This window comes from Mastomys coucha, unplaced genomic scaffold (assembly GCF_008632895.1).
Source record: "Mastomys coucha isolate ucsf_1 unplaced genomic scaffold, UCSF_Mcou_1 pScaffold15, whole genome shotgun sequence".
Lineage (NCBI taxonomy): Eukaryota > Metazoa > Chordata > Mammalia > Rodentia > Muridae > Mastomys > Mastomys coucha.
The window spans coordinates 36,571,606-36,590,682 of record NW_022196897.1 but is presented as its reverse complement, the minus strand read 5'-3'; the positions used below and the strand labels follow the sequence as shown (position 1 = coordinate 36,590,682).

The window sequence follows — 19,077 nt, the reverse complement described above, 5'->3', positions numbered from 1 at the left end:
CTACCAGAGATAGAGGGTATATTCCTCCGTCCAGTTCTTGTATGCTTGTCTCTCAGCTTCTGTGAAATGTTTCCAGTTCTCTGATAGATAAACAGAGCAAAGGGAATCAGCCTAAAGTCCCCAGTTCTCACTTCCAAGGTTGTCCTGGAATTTGAAGGAACTTACCTATACATAATAATCACCACTTGTATAAAATGGGGCAGCACCCGCCAAGGGTTGTGAGAGATTTCTGAAGACTCCCCTCAGGACCAGAAAACCACTGAGGAGAGGATGAACCTGGGAAGAGCTGAGGTCCCAGTCCTCCTGGCTGAGTTCCCCACAGCCTTTCTCACACCCAGCAGCTCCATGGACAGGAAACCCCATGGAGGCCCTGTCTGGGAGCAAGTGTTCAGATACCTTTCCATCACTGGAGTATTTCAGCTTCTTTTTACAGTAAGGTGTGCCTAAGTCTTCACAGTATGCAGAAGCCTGAGCACAGGATGTAGATAGGAACTGCCAGTTAAGAAATAATCTTTAATGGCACTCTTAAATGCTCCCATTATACATGTTCTTTCTTCTCTTTTAAAAGCACTTTTCAGTATACCATCTCTTTTCATTTCATGCTACTCTTTGGGGTAAAAAAACCCCAACTAATCCCAGGATAGTTATGAACCCACCCAAACCCGTGTCCTTCCAACTCTCATACTCACATCTTCTAAGAACTTCTTGACTCTAGCTTGGTTATATTTCTGAGTACTCATGTTCAACATCACACAGCAAGGTCCATCAAAGTGGCCAACACCTTGGATATTACTTAAGCTACTCACTTGAGGCTGTATCATTCCCATCTGTTCATGGAATAGCCAGGAGAAGCTTAGCTTCCATATAATGGTGGATGTAATTAGGCATTACATCTATAATGACTATAGCAATAACTACATTTATGTAGCACTTGGTGTATGTAGTTTATCCACATCAATTTAAGTAATACTCCAACAGTTTTATGAGGTAGCTTCTAAGTTCATTGCCATTTCTCAGGTGATATAACTGAGGAATAGAGAGGTCACACCCTACCAGTCTGATTGTAGGATCTTTCTAGTGACCCATCCTGTAAGACAGAGCCGTTCAGTGTCAATGACTGAAACCTCACATTTCAGTGTCTTATCTCAAATACATCCTCACTTGCCCTAAGGTCTGCATTGTTTGGCTGTTTACAGGCTTGAAGTCTAGCTACTTATTTGTAGAGCTGTTCTCAATTTCATTGTGAAGCCGAGACTTAGAAATTTTCACATTCTAACTGCCCTGGTTACTATGACCAACTCATGTAACCTCGTGGAGAAACATTTCTAGATTACTTCACTGGGGAATAGTTTTGTTGGCTCACTTCTGCATGTAGCATCATGAAGAGCAGAATTCATCCAGGAAACACCACAGCTAAGTCAATCCAGAAACCTGGGGCTGGGAAGAGGAACCACAAAAGGCATCTCTGAGGAGTCACTTGTGGTAGCATGACCTTGGACAGGATACCTTGTCCTCTGGTAGAGGTTTCTCAGGACTCCCAGCATTCTAGACAATGTCAGTGTCTGAAAGTCCTTGCTTCTGGCAGGGGGTCCCTTTGCTGATCAAAATGTTTACATTGCAAGTTACATGCCATTAAGTAGTACATGGCGTTGAGTTTTATCTGTTCTGTCACCCAGTTTTCAATACAATAAAGCAAGTGCCATTATTCTATTTTTCAGACAAGACTTGCACAAAGTCAAGCTACCAGTTAGAATCAGAACTACACCTGAATGCACATCCATCAGGACTCTCTAGGGCCCAGCCTGTAACCATTATGAGAGACTGTGTCCATGGAGGGTCCACTTCTGTGTACATGACCTCCTGTTACAGGGAAGGAATATTTACTGGCCCAGGTGTCAATGGATCTGACACCTGTTATTGTTTGCTTTGTTGTTGCCTGTTTATTTTTTAAAGCAGTATTAACTTTGAAAAGCCCCCAATTGCACTGTTCATTGAGCATAGAAAGTGACTAACTGAGGCTGGAGAGATGGCTCAATGGTTAAGAGCACTGATTGCTCTTCTAGAGGTCCTGAGTTCAATTACCAGCAACAACACGGTGGCTCACAACCATCTGTAATGGGATCCAATGTCCTCTTCTGGTGTGTCTGAAGAGAGTGACAGTGTACTCACATACATAAATAATTATTTTATAAAAAGAAAGTGATTAATTGTGGTTGGGATGTTTACCAAACATATACATGTACACATAGGCTGGTATGCACCATGAAAGGCTGTATGTTCTCTCCTGATGGGGTGGAGATCCAACAGTCCAATGGCCTGTTGCAGGCCCTGGCCACCTTCTATCTGCCTTTCAGTCCTTCCATAATCTTCAGTGCTCCCTTGTACTTTGAAAATCATGCACCTTCCACCATAGCTTATTATTTTCCAGGATAGACAGAGAAGTTATTCACCTCAAAGTCTTGACCTACCTCACCTGTGCATTCTGGTCATCTTCCTATCAGTAGTTCTAGCAAAATATTCTAGGGATTTAAACCTCCTCAACCTTTGATAACCAGAAAAGAAACACATTTGTTTTCCTACCTGTGAAAGGAAATACAGGAGAAATAGGAATAAGTCTGCATCCAGGTGTGGTGTTCACATATTGCAGCCAACTATCATGTGCACATACAACAGACCCATATGACTATAGCTCAGTATCCTGAACCCAAAATGCTGGGGGTGAGCTGTCTTTTAGATTTTGGGCTGTCTTGAACTTTAGAATATTTACATATATATAACAAGGTATATGGGAAGTAGACATCAAATTAATTTTATGTGTGTACTTTGTACATAATACATATTGAGATAACTTAATATAAAAATATTATTGCATATGACTTGACTGTGAGTCATAGGTGTGGGATTTTGTACCTCAGATATGGTATTTTTAGTAAAATCCTTTTGTATTTTGGAGGCTTTCAGATTCAGATTAAGAATGTCCAATGGATATTAGAAACAGATACATACACACACACACACACACACACACACACACACACAGAGAGAGAGAGAGAGAGAGAGAGAGAGAGAGAGAGAGAGAGAGAGAGACTGGGATGGCATTTGATCGACAAATGTGAAAATTTATGGTAGGCTACTATTTAAAATAATTAGAAAGTTTATGCACTTGAAGAAGGGATTTTCATGCTCTTTAGTTTTAACCCTTTTCATTGTATGTTACTGGGATTTGACCCTAGCACCTCATATACACTACCACCAAATGATATTCCTAGGACTTTTTTCACGTTTCCCTTTGAGACAGGGTCTCACTCAGTTGCCTACTTTGTAGTTTTGAACTTGCAGGCTAGTCTTAAGCTTTGCTCTTCCTGCCTCGGTTTTGGACTAGTGTACCAGGCCCAGATTTTTTCACTGCTGCCAGAATACTTTTCCCAAAACACAAACCTAGTCATAGCACTCTTTAAATGTCTATACAACAGTTCCTTATCAACACACAGTGAAAAATCATGTCACCTAGCTAGGTCCCCATGGCTCCTCCAGCATTTTCTTTCATGCTTTAAGCCTTACCACACACTAGTCTGCTGTATCTAACACATCTACACACTATCATGTTTACATACTCTCCTTTGCCCAGTTCCCAGTCATTGTTCACTGTGCTTTAACCCTTTATTCCCCACAAAGTCAGCAGACATGTTATGTCCCTGTACTGCCCCTTATAATTACTATACTTACATGTTTATTTGTCTGTTCCCTCCATCCATTCATTGAGGGCAGAGGATAGGCCTGTCTTGCTTACCAGAAGCACAGGGTGTCACATACAATGGCATGTAGTAAAGATTTATCCAGCGAATAAGTATAGCAACGGTAGGTTGTTATACCTCTAAGATCTTCTGAATCACTTCCGTCAGAATTGTTGAGAGGATAACCAAAACTACTGATACCTGAGCAAGGCAACTGTAGAGAACATACATGTATCATGATCCTCATAGGCAAAGGCCTCATCTTATTCCAAGAAAGCACCCACACACCCATCTTGAACTTCCACTCCCTAAAGGTCCTCTATATGGGCTATTGGCCTTCTTGAAGACTCTAAGCCACATGTGCTTAGGCAACTCTTCTAAGCTATTATCTCAGTCTTGATTATCTTGGGTCTCATGGTTACGTAGCTATGTCCAATTTGCAGCCCTGTGGCACTGTGCCCCAGGATAGCTATGAATGTAGCCCTACACATTTATAGATGACACTGCATGACATTGAATATCCCTGAAAAGTATAAAGTCCAAAGTGGGGCCAATATTAATGTGTCACTTCCTTTACTATGATGGATCAAGACAGACTCAGTTGACATCAATTTTGGCTGCTTCTGAAATCAGGTTCCTAATTATTATATAAAGCAAGTCTGTCCGTCGTTTACATATGCTCCCAAACTGGCTCAATTGAGACAGTGCTTTTAAATTTCCAATTCGAACCCCTACACTCTTCCACTTCAGCAAGTATTTGGTGCTGTCTGGTACACTTTTGATTGTTATGACTTGGAGAGGGTGTTACTGACAGAGTGCTGAGGGGCAGACGCTGTGAAATGTCTTAAAATGCATGAGGCGGCCGCTTCAGTCAGAAATGACCTGGCCTCGGTGTTACCAGTACCAAGGCTGAGAAGCCCAGTATTGAGGTGACACTTGCTAGACTCCTGAGAAGCAGTTAAGGCCTGTGCTTGACGTCATACTTTCTAAGATTGATGGGAACACAGCAGAGAAGAGGACAAGAGCAAAGCAGCAGGGATGCGGGGACTCTTCCCCTACTTAAGGTCTGAAAGGAAGACTTGTAGGCTTGCAAGTAGAAGAGTTGCCTTTGGGAAGTGTTTCTATGTTGATCTTTGGCACAGATCATTGTATCTCTTATGGAAATCTCATAGTTCAAGGTATTTATCACAGAGTTCGACAGTCTTGCATTTAAAAGGGAACTTGGGAAAGTGGAACCATAGTTGATTTTCACATTGAAAAGTTTCAGGCCATTTTCTTTTTCTAATGGTATAACCATCTAGACGAAAATATCCCTTTGAGTGAGATGCAAACTACTATCCTTCTACACAGACAGTCCAATGTATTTATACTTAATTCATGAAGGCATAATGTTACAAAAACATTTGTATATTATGAAGCCATTCGGCGTCAAGTTTTCCAATTTATAGACAACTTTGTATTTACATGACAAATTATTAAATCAACCATTTTTCAGGTTTATAAAAGGTCATTGAAGTACACACACAGTGTGTATAAAAGCAGATAAGGCTGATCATACATTTTTACAGTAGGTACAAATTAACTTTCATATGTAAAGATAATACTTTCATCATTTTTTTATGAATCAGACTCCCCATTGTTAGCAGGATTTCCCATGATTCTGCTGTTAACTGCTTTTTTAGCTCACTGATTTGATTCTCACTTTTGGGTCGTTTACACAGATGAATTACTAATGTTCTGATATCTTTGGCTAATGCAAATATCATAGAGTGGATCAAAGAAAAAGATAAACTAACAGTATTCCATCTTTGGATTGGTATCTTCTATTCATAGCTTGAGTCTTGCATTATATCACTTGGGCAAGTAGTCAAAGGGAATAGATACTAGTTGAGATTTAGAACCTTGGCCTTCTTTTCAGAAAGAATAGTGCTACTAACTTCCTAAGCATCTTACTAGATCTTAGACCCTAATGGAAAATTGCTTGCAATGTGCAAGTGAAGACTACACGCTGCATGGAAAGTCATCATGGTTAACAACAACATATTATTATAATCCTAAGTGAAAAGTCAGCTCATGTGGTCTGAGAACCTTCAGAAACCTTACAGAAGGTGAACTGTCGGTCCAGCTCTTCCCACACTGCCATGCTGTTACAAAGTGAGAAGGCCACGTTTACTTTAAAAACAGACACAACAAAACTCCGAGTCAGGATTTTCATAAATGACTAAACATGGCTCATGATATTATATGGGATGAATGCTCTTCAAGTATTTCCATTCAGAGTATATCTCAAAAGCATGTTCCAAAAACGGTACTTTAAATAGATTGTTGGAAACAAGTCATGGGCTGCCTGTAATGCTACAGAACAAATCACACAAGGCCTTCTCAGTTAAGTTTTCCTCATTGGAAAAAATCTGTGGAAGCTACTTAGACGTGTGCTTTATTCTACGTGTGCTTCCTAGAACTGCAGGGGCAGGAAATGAGTTACATTTCCTTTGGTAGTTAGGACCACTATGTTCTGTAAAGGAAAAAAAAATTCATTCTTTTCCAATGTTTCATTTTATTTTTCTTTAAAAAGGGTTATTTTAGGAAATAAAAATTTTAGTAACGTAAAAGGGCAAGTTTTCATTTTAAAATAATTTGGGTTCAATACAACAAAGGAAATGGCTCTATGGAAGTATGAGTGACCATTTTTTTTTTTAATTGTAAAGTAGATGTAACTTTTTAAAAGTGTTACAGCTTTGCCCGACCTAAGGTCCTGACAGTATTTAGATTTCCTGCTTACATGAAACCATGAAAGTGTACGCGGAAGGAGAAAACCCCTTATGGACAGGCTCAGTCACATTTTACATCCACAGCAAAGCCATGAGCAACCGGGAGGCTGTGGCAGAAACAGATTTACATGGTTGTCTGATGCAAAGTTTATCATGGTGCAAATGGAAATACACAAAGAAGGTGTGTCCAAGTCAGTGTAAAGATGGAAGGGCAAAGGCTGACTCGTCCTCTGTACAGAAACAAGTAACACATGCAGACCTACAGGGCATCCAAATACGGCCATGTCTATCTGAGAATGTACACAGCTATGGACGCAAACAGGATGAAGCAGGCTGATGCAAAAGAAGCAAAACAACAACAGAAACCCCAAAACAATAGTGGCTTAAGGAGACCAAATACATCAACTTGTAACAAACATGTGTCCATTACATGACACATACCATGAGGCCTTCTTAGTTAAGTTTTCCTCATTTGAAATAAATGAGGAAAATTACCAAAGAAAATGCAATTCATTTCCTGCCCCTTCCCAGTTCCGGGAAGCACACATAGAATAAACCACATATGAGGCCCTCCCTCTTGATACGCACCCCGCCTCTTCCCGAGGACAAAATGAACAATGAACGTGCCACGGAAGGAAGTACTGATGTAGCTATTTGCATTCCATCAGGCTTGAGGAAAAGGGTTAAGGTGAGGACAGAACAGACAGCAAGACACAGAAATATCTGAGGGGAAATCTCTGGATTTTGCTATCAAAAGTGAGCCTGGTGGAGGATGGGTGTGGTGGTGCACCCCTTTAATCCCAGCACTTGGGAGGCAGAGGCAGGAGGATCTCTGTGTATTCCAGGCCGGCCTGGTCTACATAGCAAGTTCCAGGATAGCCAGAGCTACATAGAGAGAGAACCTGGGTGTGCTGAGTCCTATGCACTCTGAGCTTTGTCTCCTTTGTTTTGCATTCCTGGAGCACTGTTACTTGATGTGACTGCAGAGTTTAGGAGGAAGAGGAGGGCTGGAAAGGAATGGCATCTTGGAGTCCAGAGCCTGGTAGGGGACAATGTCTCAGCAGGTGAGTGCAGGACTGGAGGACGGACAGCCAGTGCTCTCTGGGGTTTGTGGTGGAGGTTGATTCCAAGAATGAGAGATAACAGATTCTTTTTGTTGACAATCTCTAACTGAGGTGGTCTGAAATTTTGTTTATGCCACCATAACGCACAATACACTATGCTCAGTTATTGATCCTTGTCCTTTATGTGCTCACAGTTTTAGGTTTGTATATTTGCAATGTAGTAATTTTCTACATTCATTTCACATTTCTCTTATTTAATGCAACATAAATAATTTGCTTAATAAGACTCAACCCACATATTTCAGCCATAAAATGTACATATAAAAAATAATCTGTGAATGATATAAATAATTCTTTAAATAAAATAAATCTGATATGTTACATAATACTAATAAAAATCACCATTGATCGTAACTTGCAAGCCGCTTTCACCTCTGGGTAAATTGGTACTGATGAATGATATAAAATGTGGTTTGACTTATGTTTCCACTCCAAAAAAGAAAAATTGAACTGTCATCATCCTCATGTCTGTAGATGGTTTCAAAATACAACTTCCGCCTCCACGTGTGGAAATGAAAAGTTTTACCAAGTTTTACTTTGTCAGATGTACAAATGCGAAAAAAACCAAACAGAACCTCTGATTCTGCGTATCATTGATAGAAAATGGTCAACAGATGGCCATCAAAGGCTCAATAAATGATGGAGTAAAATAGTTCATCTAAGTTTTTTTTAAATTTTATAAAACCTATTCTGTTTTAAAAGTGTCCTGAATAGGAGAGCCATATTACCTTTCTAAGGTAGGAAAGGGGATGGAAGGACTGTAAGAGCCAAAGGCTAGGGCGGAGTGCTCTGAATGTGTCATAACCATCTAACCTATGAGATCACTGCAGCTTCGGTTATTTGTACAACACATATACAGGATTGAACATATCACTATTTCCCCATGGATAGTGGAGGGGCCCATGTGGCCCCACTCCACCTGAGGGACTGTCAGCAGTTAGTGATTGCTGGGTAGCCTCCTCATTTGCCCTCCCCGTGTAGCCAGAGACAAGTTGCCCTTGTGCCAGTAAATACATCCCACCCCATATACATGTAAGGAGCTCTAATCAACCTCAGCAGGTTAGGCACTGACAGGGACATATTAAAGTAGGAGAACACTTACTGGCAAGAGCGAGGAGATAAAGGAGGGGGGGAGGAGTAGAAATGACTCAAATTCATTATATAAATGTATAAAACTATAAAACAATAATGATGAAAGAAATGGTTGAGATCCTGAATTCTTGATTTAGGCCCACGAGCATTTCTCTCTTCAGAAATTTGGAGGCTTCCTAGACACCCAAAACTCAGTCTAGTGTTTCTGGGCTGTCTAAAGAGACATCATAAATGAACACTCAGTGGTATGCAGCGTATGCCATGACGTGTGTATTACATCACCATGCCTTTTCTCTGCCATTAAATACAAAACCAGCATCTTTTACATTATCATAGAAAAGCATTTAGGTTGTATTTTTATTTATCACTTTACACTGGTAGTCTCTGGTAGGTGTACTCCATAGAAACCAAAGATTTTTGTACACTATTTCTTTGTACAATAAAAGATAAAGTGTGCATTAAGTATGCTTGTACATGACAATATTGTACATTATTTACATTTCTAATATCGCCATGAAATTCTGTATTTTCTATATACAACACTGAAAATTCTTCAGAAACATTTGGACTATTTCTTATAATCACAACTTTATTACAATAGAAAACGTTTCTCAGCGATCACTTGATCATTTATCGCTTTGTTCATACAGGGATTTTGATTGTTCTGTTTTGTTTTCGACATTCATTTTCCTTCCTGATCAATGCCTGTCTCCATCGCTGTTCCCTTTAGGGCCCTGTGGTGGTGGTACCTATCTGCCAATAGCTTACAGCGGCCGTATCAATACCTACATACAGACAGGTGTGTGTGTGTGCGTGCTCCTTTGATAAACACCGTGTGTTAGTGGAACAGTCTCTGTTATCTGGAGATCTTCCTCCTCTTGGGTTTGGGGGGCCTCATTTGTCTATCACCTTGTGGGATTTGGTGAACCTAGAAACAGGGTGGGAAAATAACAACAGGAAGATTTAAATCACGAACACCATATGTCTTCTGATAAAGAAATAGGGCAGAAAACAGTCTGCATCACTTTCAATTTCAATATCGTGAGATACTTTAAAATGTCATGAAGACCTGAGTTTGTACGAACACTGTCTCAACAAGGGATGGGAAACAGTAAAAACAACTCTCAGAAGACTCCATTGAACCGTGGAGCACATCTGAGCTGGGGAACCGCCAGGCAGAGATCCCTGGATCAGATGATTTTAACCTATTAACATGATGTCACAGGACTAGGAAAACAATCAGTTGGTTTAATTATGTGTATAGAATATAATGTTTAAGGATTGGAGGTTAGTTAACTGTAAGTGCTTGCCAAATATGCACGGAGCCCTAGATTCAACTACCAACAATGTGCCAACTAACATAAAGTTTAGGCAACAACAAACATTGTTTGCTTGTAGTCAAAGGTAAAATTCTTTTTGCAAATAGTATTTAGAACCTTAAGATAATGCTCTGAATCTCCCAGACTTCCTCTTTCTCCAGACCCTTTTCCACGGGTTTCTAAAACAAGCACAACTAAAATTCAGAAATGAGGAGTTATGCAATTGAGGAAAGAGTCTTTATCCACAACAGCAAATTAGTAGTTTGTAGATCAACTATGGCCTGAAACTAGCTATACAGTGTTTTTAATGTTCTGCGTGTGTGCGTGGGGGGGGGTACATTAATATCTTTGAAACCACTGTAAACATGAGAAATTTTAGTTTTTGGTTCTCAAGAGAGAGTTGCGGCAACTCCAAAGCCCCTTCCTACATGGCTCAACTCTGCTCAGTGTGAGAGACAAAGTGCTTCTGAAGAATATATCCCAAGTCTACCTTATTAGGTGCCAATGGCTGGTGGCTACCAAGGCTAAGTCTATCTTATTAGGTGCCAATGACTGCTAGCTACAAAAGCCAAGTGTCCCAAGGCAGAGAGTAATGAAATGAAGGCCAACCCATTTTTATCTTTTTCTTGGGAAGGTAAATTGTCTACTGCATTTCCTAACACACTTGAGTTGAGGACGTCTGGGCTCCACCGATCTTTCTTCATGCCTTCTTTCTCATTACTATCAAGTAGGACCCAAAGGTCTCAAGTGGTGGTGGGAACTCCACAGGGAAGGTATCTAGGCCTGGAAGTGGCCAAGTGGAGTAGCACCTTCCTCAGCAGGCACCAGAATCAAGTGAGCCACTGTCTAGAACTGGGTATCTCAGTCTCAGCGGCACATTTTTGTTGGCAACACTCAATTCTAGAATTGTTGTTGCTCTCATGTTGATCCTCTTTCCTGACAGATACTATATGCCTGGTCCTAGAGGATGTTGAGTTGATGGCCACTGGTCTAGACCTACAAGTTTACCAAAAAACTCAGTGTCATCCAATCATAGGTTAGATTAACACATTTCTATGACCCTTGCCAATGGCAGTATCTTGAAGCCCGCTAACCCATCATTAATCCATCATTAAGTAGCCATTGGATGAGTTGTTAGTTTCAGATGACCTAAGTAAATGACTTGTCATTCCTATGTAGCCTGAAATAACTCTTATTTTAAACAGATTACTAAAATTATATTTATGTGTTTGAGTCTGTATGTGATAGACAGCTTTATATTTCTCATCTCAATCTACTGGATGAGATGAATCATCAAAAAGTGTGAAGAGAAAGCACATCTCTTCCTTAATCATGGGATTTACAATTACTAGTAACAGAATTTGCACAAAGCATTTTAATTTTAAGGTAGCAGAAGGAAAATAAGTTAATATACCCTCGAAATTGACCAAACTTTTTAATCTCACATTTTTTTTTAAGGGATGGAGTGAGGTTGCATTGTTGAATATTTAGCTACAGTGATGGTCACTACTACTCACAGTCAAATGCAGAAACCTGGGGTTGGGACCTTACCATATTGCTGCTGATGGCTAATGAACCTTTTTAAGAAAACAAAAGTTACTTATCTCAGATTAAAAAAAAAAAAAAAAAAAAAAAAAAGAATCCATAGCTAATACAGGGTCCCTTTCCTTAAACTCTTTTCTGCTACCGGTCTTTTACTTGCCTGGCAGTTCAGTATTGCTATGAGAGTTGCTTCACAATGTTTAAGAGATTTTAACAAAAAAGTGTTAATGCAATTTATTTTCAAAGAAACTAGTATAATGGAAAAAAGTAAATTAACTTACAGTCCCAGACATTTTGTCCAGTTCGCTCATGGCCTCGTGAATAGCAGCTTCTAAATGGTTATTTAGCTTCCCACTTCTGGAATGAATGCAAACAACATGCTGAATTAATAAATTAAAGAAACAAAAGCCTCAATTTAATTCCCTAATCAGAAGACAGACATTATCAATTCTACCAGAGAAAGTCAATCTAGATTCACATTTGGGAAGCTTATGCAATAAAGCATCACTCTGGGGTTCCCAGCATTGAACGCTAACAATTAAAGTAACACCACTGCGAAGGTTAACGCAGGAAGCCCACGCCACTGTGTGTTTCTTCTGCATTTTCATGAAGGAGACTGGGTCAGGAGCTCTGTGGCCTCCAAAGCTGTGCTGCTTCCTACCAGGAAACAGGCTGTGGCTAGGACACCGGGGCTGAACTGCAAGCTCTGGCCACTAGGGAGCTCCCTCCACCCTTCCTGGATCATCTCAGCTAAGTACAATTGAGCAAAAAGAAAGCTAAATTTTGGAGCATGGGTAGGAAATGGCTTATTACCTTGTTACGCCAGTTTCCCTTAAAGTGAAATGATGGGATTCTTTCAACAGACTCACAATGATTGTCTCAGAAGCTTCTGACTTCTGCTCTCTGCTCAGCATTCCGTGAATAGCATACCACACATGCCATTTAAAAAAAAAAAACCAAAAAAACAAAACAAAACAAAACAAAACAAAACAAACAATATTGATGAAGCTGTTGTGCCTGTTACTACAGTCAGGCAATTCTCTGTGGCTAAACATTCTTTGCCTACCCAACTGTGTTTCTCCTCATTTATAAATCTTACTCCCTAGTCTTCTGAATAAGCAGGCAATCTACTGGCATTCGTCCCATCAGGACAATTGACAGGAAAGTGGCTGAAGCAAACACCTATAGCAGGTTATCAATTACCATGGCTTCCAAGAGTTAAGTCCTATCTCAGTGTCTACATGGAGACTGGAAATTTGCAGTTTGGGAGAAAACACACTTTACCTTCAGTGGAATGCCTTCAGATGAAGTCTTTTCACTTACCCTAGCCTTTATCCTCTATACACAATAACCTGATAATTCCTATATTTTGTTGTTTGTGTGTGTGTGTGTGTGTGCTTTTCAGACACTTAGTTATCCACCTTTGATATTACACTTCTAGGCACACCATGAAGACTTTGAATATTTGCTAAGTGGATTTGTCCACAGTGAACATAAATGGTCCTGTATCTTGTTAAAAACAAATATGCATTTAAGTCAGTTCAGCTGGAAGGAAAGACCAACCTACTAACTTGAACCAGTTATAAGGACACTACCAAAAACTCCCTCCAGCATGCTCTTAATGATCTTGCCTATCTCATCTATCTATCTATCTATCTATCTATCCATCCATCTATCTATTTCTCCACTAATTAAAAAAAATTAAAAATGCAGAGAAATTCAGGGAACAAATAATCTCAACATATCCAACGTAACATATCCAGAAAGGGTTGTTAATAAATTATATGTTCTTATTAAATATTTTTTAATCAAAAAGATAAATCTAGGATTTCAATGTGGTCACTATTCTCAGTCACATTCACCCCCATATGTCTCCCTAGATCATGTTTTATAGGATACGCCATGGACAGAATTGCTTTATGTACTTATACATATAAAAAGCTGTCATGATACACAATTCATCTTTCCCCATGCCTATATTATCATCATCATCACCATCACTACCATCATCACCCCATCATCACCACCACTACCACCATAATCATTACCATCATCATTATTACTATTATTTTGAGACAGGGTCTTGCCAATGCCGACCTGGAACTAACTCAGAATCCTGTGCCTCTGTGCTAGGATGAAAGGCATGCATCACCACACCAGTATTCTTGTATCTTTATTTTGGGCACTATTTTAGTTGACATAAAGTTTTTATTCTTTCTCCCCAGTGCATAGCATTTTCACATCTACACCTCCAGACATTCCAGGGTTTGGGAGCCCTTCATCTTTTAGAGTCACTGTGAGTTGTTCTCCAGTGAGGAGTTTGCCACATGTGATCCTGGGTGGCTGGGAGGAAACTCAAGTCCAGGTCTCTGGAATCAACTATGTTGGGCTACGGTGAGAATCCTGATAAAATCATCCCTGGGGAAATTGCCCCAAAATATCACACTTCCTGCAGTGTATTCAATAGGTTTCTCTTTAACCTGTCTTTTGTATTGAAAAACAGGCATTTAATTTTTTTCAAAAATTAAAAAAAATATACTTATGTATATGAGTGTCTTGTTTATAAGTATGTTTGTATACCCTGTACATGCCTGGTAACCACAGAAGCTAAAAGGAAGCGTTGGATCCCCTGGGACTGGATTTATAGATGATTGTTACTCCCATGTAGGTGCTAGGAATTGAGCCTTAGTCCACTGGAAGAGTAGCCAGTGTTCTTAACTATTTTTCCAGTCCCCATATGCATTTAAGTTTCAAGGATATTTCATTTTTTATGTATTTTGATTATAACATATTATGGATTAAAATGGACTATACCTAAAAAGTTCTACACAGCTAAAAAGAAGATAAAACACTTCATTAAAAAAAAAATCCATCAGGGAACCTTGCTCTCTTCCCTTGAGAATCTTTTAATAGAGATGTATATGTATGCATATATGTATGTATGTATGCATGCATGTATTTATGTATGAGTGTGCATACCATGTATTTATATAAATATATATATTTATAAATATTTATGTATGTGTGTGTATATATATATATATATATATATATATATATATATATATATATGTAAGAGTGTGCAAGCCACGGTGTTGAGATCAAAAGACCGGTTATGTGAGTTGGTTCTCTCTAACCATGTGGAACTCGCAGTTGAAGCATCTTTACAAAGCCACAGAACTGCCTTGACAGCTCTCTCTTGAATTTTAAGAACAAAAGTACTATTTATTGAAAGGCTTGTATTTGCCAAGAATTGTGTTAGATCTTTATGTGTTGTTTCATTTACTCTTCAGAGCAACCTCATGAAGCAGGTATTAGGACAATTGTGTGTACATAGTATTGCAAAAATTTTTTAGGTGAAAAGGTAAAGTCCTTTATAATTATGTAATTTGAAAAATATGTATTTAACTATAAATAAATTTCCAAGGTTAAGAGCTGTAATTTTTTCTATGAAGAACATAGTAACATGACCAAAGTACAAAAATGATTTAATAACATTACTTGTTGAATACAAAGTTGGAACATTAGGAATTCATCATTCATCCAATTATTAAAAACATTATTTGTAAAAATACATGCAGTATGGGCCAGTGAAATGGTTCAGTGTGTAAAGATACTTGTTATCAAAGCCTGATCAACTGGGTTTGACTCCCAAAACCAATGTAGGAACAGAAGAGAACCAACCCCCACAAGTTGTCTTCTGACAGCACATTTGCTGCGGCACGTTCATGTGGACCTCTTTCTTAAACAAATAAAATAAAAAGTTAAAGTTAATTTAGACTAAATAGCACAGTTCTGTGTTTATAGTACACAGGTACTAGATAGAAAAATGACTAGTTTTGGAAGGAGAATACACAGATGTGGAGCATGAAACTATTTGAGGACATTATGAGAGTTAAGATGTAAAGATGTTTTTCCAGCGGCTGCATCTACCCAACAGTTTCTGCAGTACTCCTGCCAAGGACAAGGGAGCTCAAGAGAGAAAGAGAAGAAAGCCCCATGAGCTCATAAAGGGAACAATTAGTCACATTTTGGTTTTCTAGTCTTGAGGGGCACCCCCATGGCATCTCTGCTAGTATTTTCTATTTCCTGCTGATATTTAATAATAAACATTTTACTAATGGACACTCTAAACCCTAATTGATTAAGTAAGAGATGCTCATATGATCACATTTCTAGTTATTAATGGAGATAATTGCCACTTTTCATTGCCCTTTGATTGTACTGCCACATCCTATCTTTACATTCACTAACTACAAAGGAAAAGAAGCCAGGTAAAATCTATCAATGATACTAGACGTAAGTGTACATGTATATGTACACTGAGAGGTTATGTATCACTTCATAAGACTATGACTCATTTCAAGTAGAACACAAATTTGGATAAAAATGGAAAATCAAGAAGTATGTGCTCTGAAAATCTACTCTATAAAGCAGTAGGAAAACTCAAGACAATTTTTGCTATGCACACTCGTCTACTCCAGTCACATCCAAAATATCAGGGATAAAATCCTGATAAAGGATAAGAGGCAATAAGACTCCAAAAGGAGTTCTGTGCCTCCTGGATTTCAGACAGTCGCTGGTATTCCCCTAACTCAGACGTGTTCCAGATTAGTCTTTCCAATCATCAACATGCCCTCATAATTAGGCATAAAGGTACCCCAAGTAATGATTCGTAAATGGCTAAGATTGGGCACTGTTTTCTGGCCAGCACAATGTTTCCAACTATCCTAGTTTAATACCAAGCTGTCCATAGCTTGCAATTTCTCTCAAAGTACCTCCCTCGCCAGACCTAGCAACAGAGGTCGAGTACATTCCTTAGGACAGTAGATAGTTTACAATAGTTAGAAATGTTTTGCATACTAGAGAGTAATGAAGAGTTTCCCTCACTCAAGGACATTAGCTAAAAGTGTTAGGTCGGAACTCCCCACTGCTTGCCCCCAAGTAGTTAACAGGAAATGCTAGATTGAATATCAAAATACCTCAACAGGGAGAGTTCCACTCCTCTTCCTCCTGCTTCACACCTAGCTACCAGACTCTACTGACTTTGATGTGCGGTCATTTGCCTATGTGACTCTTGTAATCTGCCCTGCTTGCTGTATGCTACTTAAGCCTGCTTTTCACTTTGTATATGAGGACTGGGAGAAGAACAACTTGGACTCGCATGCAAGACTAAGACTAGAACTTAGATGGGCTAGGACTCAGATTCATGCAATCTGCAGTCCTCTGGGCCCAGAGCACTTGGGCCCGGGGGATGCAGCACCAGTCCAGAGGAGATAGCTGCTGCTTTAGACCCAGTATGTTTCAGATAGCCTCAGATGTACCTCAACTACTGAGCTGCCAGATTTACCATCTCTCTTTTGCAATGACTGTAGAAGTCTGATGCTATTTCTAAGAAATACATTTAGATCTTATGCTTCATGTGTTGTCTCTGCCATCATTTCTTCACCTATGCCTTGTTGACCTGACTAGGACCCCCGTTTCTCCCGCAGGTTGAGGGAGGCCCAGATTGGCCGGCCCATGGCAAATTTTAAAAAGTTAAGTTGAATTTACTCTTTTTTAATGTTTGGGAGTTTTATGTGCATATGAATTATTTTGGTAAAACCCACCATTCCTGCTATTTCTCCTCTACACCCCTACCATGTTTCCCTCCCGACCTCACATGCTGCTGCTTCTTCCTCTTCTTCTCTTCCTCCTTCTCCTTTTCTAAGCCCACCAAGTCCACTTCTGAGTCCACACACACTGCTGCCTGTATGTACGTGGGGCTAAGACCTTGACTAAAGCTTGGGTAGCTCCTCAGGGACCACATCCTTGAAGAAGACCGACTCTACTTCTTCCACAGCTATCTGTTGCCAATAGCTCTTCATCTAGGGGCAGAATTTCACGAGTTCCTCTCCTGTCCATGCTGGATGTTGGATGGCTTGCTTCTCTGCAGATGCTCAGAGATTCCTCTGGCTCTTATGTTTTTGTTTTTTGTTTTTGTTGTCACTCTCTCTTCTGAGATGATTCTCACACCTTAGTGGGTAAGGTGTGATACAAGTGTCTTATCTAGAACTGAGCATTTCCCAGTCCCTCATTCTTAACATGTTGATCAGTTGCAGGTCTCTATACTCATCACAATCTACCAAAAAAGGGTTTCTCTGAAGAGGGTTGAGAGTTGTATTAATTTATTGATATGCATATCTTAAGGGCAGTTTATTACTATGTCCACTGAGCAGAGTAATAGTAGTAGTTTCTCTGTTAGCACTTGTGACCTGGCCAGCTATTAACTGTTGACCCAGTTAGTAGCATCAGGTTCAAATTATGTCTTGTAGATCAAGCCTTAAATCTAATAATAAAAAGTGGTTGGTTACTCCTAAACCCATGCTGGGCTTGTACCACCAGGCTGGGTATTCTTTTTTTTTTTTTTTATTTAATTTTTTATTTTTTATTAGATATTTTCTTTATTTACATTTCAAATGAGATCTCCTTTCCCAGTTTCCCCTCTGAAAAGAAAAAAAAAAATCCTGTTCCCTCCCCTCCTCCCCCTGCTCACCAACCACTCTCTCCTACTTCCTGGCCCTGGCATTCCCCTACACTGGGGCATAGAACCTTCACAGGGCCAAGGGCCTCTCCTCCTATTGGTGACTGACTAGGCCATCCTCTGCTATACATATGCTGCTGGAGCCATTAGTCCCACCATGTGTACTCTTTGGTTCGTGGTTTAGTCCCCGGGAGTTCTGAGGGTATTAGGTAGTTCATATTGTTGTTCCTCATAAGGGACTGCAAACCCTTAAGCTCCTTGGGTCCTTTCTCTAGCTCTTAATTGGGGACTCTGTGCTCAGTCCAATGGATGACTGTGAGTCTCTACTTCTGTATTATCCAGGTACTGTCAGAGCCTCTCAGGAGACAGCTATATCAGGCTCCTGAGAGGCATCCACAATAGTGTCTGGGTTTGATGATTGAATATGGGAAGGATTCAATGTCTGGAACAGCCTCTGGATTGCCCTCCTTCAGCCCCTGCTCCATACTTTGTCTCTTCTTGAAGCTTGCTGCGTTCACAGCTGAGTAAGAGAGTTGATTAGTTTTCTCTCCTGGTAGCCTACATAGCATCTTCTATATGGCACTGTGAAAGCTGTCCAAGAGGGAGGAAGCCTCCAAATTGTCACCAGCTGGATGTTCACATGTTCCATGACTCAAGCGTGGTGACCTTTCTCAGTTTTAAAGTGAAGCTATATCTGGCTCATTTTGATCATCTACCATTTCCCAGGTTAATATCAGGTAACCAAAACAACTTGTACACATGGAAGGTTTAGATCCCCTGATAATTGAAAATAATAATAATGCATCTGAACACTTTAGAATTTTTCTTTAATAGAGCCACTTCTTTAAGTAAAAGATTAACCTGAATTAAGTGTTAAAATGTTACTAATTTTTATGATTAGGATGTACTAGATATGACAATTTAAGGATATTCATTTATGATATTAATGATTAAAATGACTATATAAAGTTC

At 39.6% G+C, this 19,077-nt stretch overlaps 1 protein-coding gene across 8 annotated transcripts in view; it reads right to left on the bottom strand.

Annotated features, from left to right (window-relative positions):
* Positions 1-9,041: 9,041 nt before the first annotated feature.
* Positions 9,042-19,077, bottom strand: part of Mbd5 (methyl-CpG binding domain protein 5) — a 367,270-nt gene continuing 357,234 nt past the window's right edge. For all 8 annotated transcript variants that reach the window (XM_031370166.1, XM_031370168.1, XM_031370165.1 and 5 more), the window contains 2 exons: positions 11,864-11,939; positions 9,042-9,649 (listed from right to left, as the gene is read on the bottom strand). In XM_031370166.1, the coding sequence (XP_031226026.1) occupies positions 9,578-9,649; positions 11,864-11,939 (148 nt within the window). In that variant the 3' untranslated portion in view covers positions 9,042-9,577. The remainder of the gene's footprint in view (positions 9,650-11,863; positions 11,940-19,077) is intronic.